Source organism: Nomascus leucogenys, chromosome 10 (genome assembly GCF_006542625.1).
Source record: "Nomascus leucogenys isolate Asia chromosome 10, Asia_NLE_v1, whole genome shotgun sequence".
NCBI classification, from domain to species: Eukaryota; Metazoa; Chordata; class Mammalia; order Primates; family Hylobatidae; genus Nomascus; species Nomascus leucogenys.
The window spans coordinates 60,950,864-60,959,703 of NC_044390.1; the positions used below are offsets into that span (position 1 = coordinate 60,950,864).

At 57.3% G+C, this 8,840-nt stretch overlaps 1 protein-coding gene across 4 annotated transcripts in view; it reads left to right on the top strand.

Moving 5' to 3' along the window:
* The window catches only part of DNMT1 (DNA methyltransferase 1), a 62,992-nt gene extending 54,435 nt beyond the window's left edge, over positions 1-8,557 (top strand). For all 4 annotated transcript variants that reach the window (XM_030820898.1, XM_030820899.1, XM_030820900.1 and 1 more), the window contains 11 exons: positions 121-205; positions 401-529; positions 986-1,268; positions 1,498-1,639; positions 3,002-3,168; positions 3,585-3,762; positions 4,302-4,497; positions 5,289-5,455; positions 5,727-5,843; positions 7,596-7,686; positions 8,201-8,557. In XM_030820898.1, coding sequence (XP_030676758.1) covers positions 121-205; positions 401-529; positions 986-1,268; positions 1,498-1,639; positions 3,002-3,168; positions 3,585-3,762; positions 4,302-4,497; positions 5,289-5,455; positions 5,727-5,843; positions 7,596-7,686; positions 8,201-8,235 — 1,590 coding nt within the window. In that variant the 3' untranslated portion in view covers positions 8,236-8,557. The remainder of the gene's footprint in view (positions 1-120; positions 206-400; positions 530-985; positions 1,269-1,497; positions 1,640-3,001; positions 3,169-3,584; positions 3,763-4,301; positions 4,498-5,288; positions 5,456-5,726; positions 5,844-7,595; positions 7,687-8,200) is intronic.
* Positions 8,558-8,840: the final 283 nt, after the last annotated feature.

An 8,840-nucleotide genomic window follows, 5' to 3' on the forward strand; every position in this document is an offset into this window, starting at 1 on the left:
TGGTCATGGCCCCACTGAGGGAGAAATTAAGTGACTATCAAATTGCCTTCTTACTAGTCTGTGTTAGAGAGGGGACTAGTGCGTTTCTCTCCCAAATGATTGCAGTTCTCTCCTTTTCAGGCCTATAATGCAAAGAGCAAAAGCTTTGAAGATCCTCCCAACCATGCCCGTAGCCCTGGAAACAAAGGGAAGGGCAAGGGAAAAGGTACGTCATTGTATGAGTTTCTTTTCAAGTTACTCTTCTGTAACTTGGAGGCTGCCCGTGAATCCCTCAGTGTAAAACCACCTCTGGGGTTACTGACTCTGGGACAGTGAGGCCGCCTGAGTTAACAAGGCGCTTGAGAGCAAGGTGGACTTGGACTCTGAGGATCGGCTTTAGCCTCTGGCCTCTCTCCCCCAGGGAAGGGCAAGCCCAAGTCCCAAGCCTGTGAACCGAGCGAGCCAGAGATGGAGATCAAGCTGCCCAAGCTGCGGACCCTGGATGTGTTTTCTGGCTGCGGGGGGTTGTCGGAGGGATTCCACCAAGCAGGTGAGCGCCCGTAGGCTCCATCTCTGAATACCTGGTGAGCCCAGACCGGGCAGGTGCTACCTGAAACGCCTTCCAACCCTGGTCACCTTCCTGACTCAAGAATCTCCTTCCAAGGCCAAGCATGGTGGCACACGCCTGTAATCCCAGCACTTTGGGAGGCCGAGGTGGGTGGATCACGAGGTCAGGAGTTTGAGACCATCCTGGCCAACATGGTGAAACCCCGTCTCTAATACGAATACAAAAATTAGCTGGGCGTGGTGGTGCGTGCCTGTAGTCCCAGCTACTCGGGAGGCTGTGGTGGGAGAATCGCTTGAACCTGGGAGGCAGAGCTTGCAGTGAGCTAAGATTATACCACTGCACTCCAGCCTGGGTGACAGAGCGAGACTCCATCTCAAAAAAAAAAAAAAAAACTCCTTCTGGAGAGTTGAAAGCATGGCTTCGTGCTTGATCTGCCAGGCATCTCTGACACGCTGTGGGCCATCGAGATGTGGGACCCCGCGGCCCAGGCGTTCCGGCTGAACAACCCCGGCTCCACGGTGTTCACAGAGGACTGCAACATCCTGCTGAAGCTGGTCATGGCCGGGGAGACCACCAACTCCCGTGGCCAGCGGCTGCCCCAGAAGGGAGATGTGGAGATGCTGTGCGGCGGGCCGCCCTGCCAGGGCTTCAGCGGCATGAACCGCTTCAATTCGCGCACCTACTCCAAGTTCAAAAACTCTCTGGTGGTTTCCTTCCTCAGGTAAACGGGTAGAAGCCCCCCAGTGTTGCCAGACGGCCCGGGGCTGTGCCGCATGTCAGCAGTGGTCATTTTCGCCCTGCACTGAGGCCTCTGCCCCCCCGGAAGCTCACAGCTCAGCTCTCACCAGGGAGAGACTTTGATAACATTCGTGAGGGGCTTCCGGCACAGTGGGTCGTTTCTCCCCTCTGTCTGTGGAGGTGACTCCTGCAGTCTCTCCCGCCCCCTACAGCTACTGCGACTACTACCGGCCCCGGTTCTTCCTCCTGGAGAATGTCAGGAACTTTGTCTCCTTCAAGCGCTCCATGGTCCTGAAGCTCACCCTCCGCTGCCTGGTCCGCATGGGCTATCAGTGCACCTTCGGCGTGCTGCAGGTGGGCCCCGGGGCCGGGGTGGGCAGACGGATGTGGCCAGCACATGACCTGGCCAGCAGCCCAGCCGTCCCTTACTGAAAGCAGGGTTCAATGGCACAGGCCTGCCATCCAAGCGGCAGAGGCTGGCGTGGTGCTCTGTCCCATTGGCGGAGTCAGGGGAGATGCTTGCTCAGCCGGCCCCCAGCAAGTCCACCTCTAGCGTCTCTTGAGCTGTGTTCTCGAACATGCCCGGGAGGGCTGGCTACAATGGGCTTCTCGCCATGCAGCTCCCGGCTCCTTTCCCTCGATGGGGAAGGGTGAGCAGCCCACCACGGAGCACCGTGGAGCGGTTGAGTCTGCACAGGGGAGGGGAAGTGAGGTGCCCAGAGCCATGTGTAGGCGGCAGCTGTTCGATTGGTTTAAAAGACAGTTTTGCTCTGGGTAACTGCACACACAAACCCCCACAGATGGCCGAGGGTTGCACTCCAGGTGGCTGTGTCTGCAGGGACAGGGATGGACATAGTCTGTGGGGCCCAGGCCTTATCTGAAAAGCATCCCCCATCCTCTGTATCAGCTCAGCGATTGAGGGCATAATTAAAAATGAAACCGCTATCCAGATGCTAGCACAGGATGTCTGCCTAAGTGGGCAAACACTTGGCTACCTGGTCCCCTAGCTCAGCCTCAGGGCGACTCAGGCTCACCAGGCAAGACTTGTCACAGCCACGTTCTCTGTTCTTGTGACCACAGCCATCAGGGAAGCGACAGCGTTCCTGGTCTCCAGTGTTCTCCCCGAGTGCTAAGACCTTGGGGCCCTTGCAGTGCTTTCAGAGCTGGCCGGACTTGCCCGCAGGGTTTGCTCCCACCTTCCCCAGTGGCTGCCCTCTGGGCTCAGCTGCTTTTGTTTTTTTTTTTTTTTTTGGAGACGGAGTCTCGCTCTATCACCCAGGCTGGAGTGCAGTGGCGTGATCTCGGCTCACTGCAAGTTCTGCCTCCTGGGTTCACGCCATTCTCCTGCCTCAGCCTCTCCGAGTAGCTGGGACTACAGGCGCCCGCCACCATGCCTGGCTAATTTTTTGTATTTTTTTTAGTAGAGACGGAGTTTCACCATGGTCTCGATCTCCTGACCTCGTGATCCGCCCGCCTCGGCCTCCCAAAGTGCTGGGATTACAAGCGTGAGCCACCGCGCCCGGCCAGCTGCTTTTGTTTTTTATCTGCTCCAAACTCCTCTGACCAGGAGCACGCTTGTCAGGGTAACTGGGGATTCTGCAAGTGCGCTCCGCATTGGCCAGCCACTCCTGACTCAGGCTGCTGACCCCTGGCCTGGGTCTGGCCAGTCGGGAGTGTCCCACTGATGGTGGGGGTGTCCGTCCTTCTCCCCCACAGGCCGGTCAGTACGGCGTGGCCCAGACACGGAGGCGGGCCATCATCCTGGCCGCGGCCCCTGGAGAGAAGCTGCCCCTGTTCCCAGAGCCACTGCATGTGTTTGCTCCCCGGGCCTGCCAGCTGAGTGTGGTGGTGGATGACAAGAAGTTTGTGAGCAACATAACCAGGTAGATGGCCCCCATCGCTCCTCCACACACTGCCGAATGGGCCTCAGTAGCTCATGGGGCCCATGAGTGCTCCCTGGTGAGGCCTGGGGAGGAGAGGATGGCATGGCATCTGGCCTGCCACACGGTGCTCTGCCATATGGCGCTCTGCCACCTGTGGTCTCCAGTTCTGACGTTGCATCATCTGCTTCCCTAGTAGATAGCACATGCAGAGCGGCCAGACGCATGCTTGGCTGTGGTCGTCCACAAAGCCCACGCCATAGCCCCATCCCCACTTCCAGATGGTATCCAGGCACACTGCCACCCATGTGACCTCGGGCAACCTCTGGAGAAGGCCGTCTGAGAAGGCGGGGTGGCACCTGTGACGAGGGGACAGCTGCTGCGTGCATCCCCAGAGGTGTTGACCTCCTCTGTTGCAGGTTGAGCTCGGGTCCTTTCCGGACCATCACGGTGCGAGACACGATGTCCGACCTGCCGGAGGTGCGGAATGGAGCCTCAGCGCTGGAGATCTCCTACAATGGGGAGCCTCAGTCCTGGTTCCAGAGGCAGCTCCGGGGCACACAGTACCAGCCCATTCTCAGGGACCACATCTGTAAGGTAATGGCACCCCGACAGAGCGGCTTCTCCTCGAGGCCCAGCCCACCAGCCCCATGGGAACAGTCAGAGCCTGCCCAAGACTCAGGGGAGACATGGAATCTGATCCCAGGCTCCTCCTCCCGAGTCCTCAGCCCTTGTGTGACCCCTGGCCTCTCTGGCATGGTCATGGGAAGTGTCAGAGCTCCCGCAGTCCTGGACTTGGTCTGGAATGGTGTCAAGCCACTGCCCACCCACCACTGCCTTCCCCCTCGCTGCCTCTCCCTACATGTTTTCCCAGGATGCCAAGACCAGCCCTTTCACCATCCCCTTCCCCCACCCTAAAGGCTCAGCTTAGATTCCCACGCTCTCCCACCCCTGCGCTGCCTCAGGTCCCTGCCGTGGCCTCCAGCCAAGTGCGATATCCCTGACTGTCTCTTTCCCGATGGGCATGAGCCCCAGGGGGCTTCCTGGTCACCATGGTGTTCCCAGCACCCAGCCCACCATGGATGCTTAGATGCTGCTCACATGAGGTGACAGCTGGGCCCCCCACACTCTTTCAGGACATGAGTGCATTGGTGGCCGCCCGCATGCGGCACATCCCCTTGGCCCCTGGCTCAGACTGGCGCGATCTGCCCAACATCGAGGTGCGGCTCTCGGACGGCACCATGGCCAGGAAGCTGCGGTATACCCACCATGACAGGAAGAACGGCCGCAGCAGCTCCGGGGCCCTCCGTGGGGTCTGCTCCTGCGTGGAAGGTGGGGCCTGTATGTTGTGGTTCCTGGTGGGCTGAGGGGAAGGAAGGCAGAGCCCTGGGCCTTTGGCCCGTGAACCTGGAGGCCAGGGCAGGGCACAGACACACCAAGCCTGGGTGTCCCAGAGAAGGTAGCTGCTGACCATGTTAAGTAGTAAAAGCAGGCTGGGTTCGTGGCCCACACCTATAATCCCAGCACTTTGGGAAGCCAAGGCGGGAGGATCGCTTGAGCCTGGGAGGTTGAGGAGGCTACAGTGAGCTGTGATTATGCCATTGCACTCCAGCCTGGGAGACAGAGTGAGACCCTGTCTCTAAAAAGAAAAACAATAAATAATAAAAGCAGGTCAGGCACGGTGGCTCACCCCTGTAATCCCAGCACTTTGGGAGGCCGAGGCAGGCAGATCACTTGAAATCAGGAGCTCGAGATCAGCCTGGCCAACGGTGAAACCCCATCTCTATTAAAACTACAAAAATTAGCTGGGCGTGGTGTCACACGCCTATAATCCCAGCTATTTGGGAGGCTGAGGCAGGAGAATCACTTGAACCCCATAGGCAGAGGTTGCAGTGAGCCAAGATCATGCCATTGCACTTCAGCCTGGGCAACAGAGTGAGACATATAGTAATAATAATAAAACCAGTGCCCAGAGAACGAGGATTGTTGGCTGCTCCACCCCAAGGCGCCCGTTGCACAGGAGGTGCCATCTTTGCCTCCCAAAGCTCTAAGAGCCACTGTCCTCCGTCCCAAGCCTATACCCCATCCCGTAACTGCAGCCTCATCACTGTCCTGTCTTCCAGCTGGCAAAGCCTGTGACCCCGCAGCCAGGCAGTTCAACACCCTCATCCCCTGGTGCCTGCCCCACACCGGGAACCGGCACAACCACTGGGCTGGCCTCTATGGAAGACTCGAGTGGGACGGCTTCTTCAGCACAACCGTCACCAACCCCGAGCCCATGGGCAAGCAGGTAGGTGGGGAGGGGGCATCCAAGGGCCTGGGTCAGGCCCTGTACTTGGAGGCCTAACTGGGCTCCCCTAACTTGGGCTTAGCTAAGTGGGGGACAGCACCCCAGGACCCCAGGCACCTGGCCTCTGCCTCCTGCCCCTCCGTGTCCATGGGACAGGCTAATAGGCCAAGGCCATGGCCGGATGCTGCCACGGTGCCATTTCCCTCCCTGTCCCCCACGGTGACCCGGCCTGGGTGCTACTGCCCTTGCCCACCGCGCCTCTCGCCCCCAGGGCCGCGTGCTCCACCCAGAGCAGCACCGCGTGGTAAGCGTGCGGGAGTGTGCCCGCTCCCAGGGCTTCCCCGACACCTACCGGCTCTTCGGCAACATCCTGGACAAGCACCGGCAGGTCAGTGGGGCGGCGCCCGCTGGGTCTGGACAGGAAGGAGGCTTCTGTGCCTGTCACCAGGTGGGGCTGGGGCCAGCGCAGTCACTTCCGGAGGACACCTGCTGGCTGCCGGGTAGCCCCAGCACTCTCAGTGGGAAGACTGCCCACAGGAGGGCCAGGGCTGAGACATCCGAGTCAGGCTGCGTCCCTATGCTGGTTCCTTACTGTTTGTTTTTGAGGCAGAGATTGAGCCAGAAGGACAGTCCATCACACTAAAGGAGCAGGTTAAAACCCATGGTGGAGGCCGGGCGCGGTGGCTCACGCTTGTAATCCCAGCACTTTGGGAGGCCGAGGCGGGCGGATCACGAGGTCAGGAGATCGAGACCGCGGTGAAACCCCGTCTCTACTAAAAATACAAAAAAATTAGCCGGGCATGGTGGCAGGCGCCTGTAGTCCCAGCTACTTGGAGGCTGAGGCAGGAGAATGGCGTGAACCCGGGAGGCGGAGCTTGCAGTGAGCCAAGATTGCGCCACTGCACTCCAGCCTGGGTGACAGAGCGAGACCCCGTCTCAAAAAAAAAAAAAAAAAAAAAAAACCCATGGTGGCAACAGCTCGCTCGCTGTAGGTTCAAATGAACTAGCACCTTAATTCCTACCTGCTTCTCAGGTGTCAGGTTGGCTTAACGAGTTAGTCTATGAGTTAGTTAAGTGTATTTTCATCAACATAGGGCACGCGCATTGCTTAAAAACCAGTGTCCAGGGTTCTTGTGAAAACCATGTTTCGCCCCTCCCCGTGAATCTGGTTCTCGGGAAGCAGCCACTCTCTCTGTTTTGTTTGTTTGTTTGTTTGTTTGTTTGTTTTTTGAGATGGAACTTTGTTCTTTCGCGCAGGCTGGAGTGAAATGGCGTGATCTCAGCTCACCGCAACCTCCATCCCACTGGTTTTAAGTGATTCTCCTGCCTCAGCCTCTTGAGTAGCTGGGATTACAGTCGTGTGCTACCACACCCGGCTAATTTTTGTATTTTTAGTAGAGACAGGGTTTCACCATGTTGGCCAGGCTGGTCCCGAACTCTTGACCTCAGGTGATCTGCCTGCCTCGGCCTCCCAAAGTGCTGGGATTATAGGCATGAGCCACTGCGCTGGCCAGGGAAGCAGCCACTCTTAGCTGGGAGTGAAACGTGTCTAGGTGGCCCATTTGTCTTTTTTTTTTTTTTTTTTCTGAGACAGGGTCTCACTCTGTCGCCTAGGCCGGAGTGCAGTGACATGATCTCTGCCCACTGCAACCTCCACCTCCAGGGTTCAAGCGAGTCTCCTGCCTCACCCTCCTGAGTAGCTGGGATTACAGGCATGTGCCACCATGCCCAGCTAATTAGTTTTTGTACTTTTAGTAGAGATGGGGTTTCACCATGTTGGCCAGGCTGGTCATGAACTCCTGGCCTCAACTAATCCACCTGCCTTGGCCTCCCAAAGTGCTGGGATTACAGGCGTGAGCCACTGCTCCCAGCCCCACGTGTCTTTGTCTCAAGTCTTTCTGAAGCTCTTCAAAGGCCCAGTGACTTGTGGCTATGGGGTGGGATGATGGGCCAGTTGGACGGTCCGAGGACCTTGTGCTGGAAGGGATTATTTGGGCCCACGTGAGCAGGACCAGAACCCTTCCCCAAGGGGCGCAATGCCCAGGTTGTCCTCCATCTGAGCAGGGGCTGGCAGTACACCTGCCCCCGGGCCTCGGGCCTGGGCGTCCACATCAGGCATTGCCCTTCTCCCCTCCCGCAGGTGGGCAACGCCGTGCCGCCGCCCCTGGCCAAAGCCATTGGCTTGGAGATCAAGCTCTGTATGTTGGCCAAAGCCCGAGAGAGTGCCTCAGGTATGGTGGGGTGGGCCGGGCTTCCTCTGGGGCCTGACTGCCCTCTGGGGGTACATGCGGGGGCAGTTGCCGGCCACCGCTCTGGGCTCTGGGACTCAGGTGGGTCACCTACCCACCTTCGTGGCCCCATCTTTCTCGAGGGGCTGCTGTGAGGATTGAGTGAGTTGCACGTGTTGAGTGCTTAGAGCAGGCGTGCTGCACACATCAGGGCTTTGGTCAGGTTGGCTGCTGGGCTGGCCCTGGGGCCATTTCCCTCACTCCTGCTCGGTGAATCTGGCTCAGCAGGCACCTGCCTCAGCTGCTCACTTGAGCCTCTGGGTCTAGAACCCTCTGGGGACCATTTGAGGAGTGTTCAGTCTCCATGAACATTCCCTTAGCACTCTGCCGCTTATTGGGTGAGCTGTTACATCAGTATGTTAACGTTTCCTGATGGTCCATGTCTGTTACTCGCCTGTCATGTGGTGTGACACTGGGCGTGTTCCCCAAAGTGACTTTTTCTTTTATTTCCCTTCAGCTAAAATAAAGGAGGAGGAAGCTGCTAAGGACTAGTTCTGCCCTCCTGTCACCCCTGTTTCTGGCACCAGGAATCCCCAACATGCACTGATGTTGTGTTTTTAACATGTCAATCTGTCCGTTCACATGTGTGGTACATGGTGTTTGTGGCCTTGGCTGACATGAAGCTGTTGTGTGAGGTTCACTTATCAACTAATGATTTAGTGATCAAATTGTGCAGTACTTTGTGCATTCTGGATTTTAAAAGTTTTTTATTATGCATTATATAAAATCTACCACTGTATGAGTGGAAATTAAGACTTTATGTAGTTTTTATATGTTGTAATATTTCTTCAAATAAATCTCTCCTATAAACCACCCTGGATGGGGACTCGTGATTTGCACGGGACTTCTGGCTGAGGCCAGACAGGAACAAGCTCTTCCATGCTAAAGGTGAACCACGTGGAGTTCGAAGCTAGCACATGTTTGAAGCTAGACACTCCGTGTGTCTGTGTTTGTTCAGAACTGAGTCACGTGAGTTGATCCCCATGACATGCAAATGGAACTTGCTAGTGTAGCTTCCAGGAAAGCCTTTTAAAGGAAGTCTTGGCTGGCCTTCCCCATGGCTGGTAGCCCTTCTTTGGCCTGGAGTGGGTTGCGAT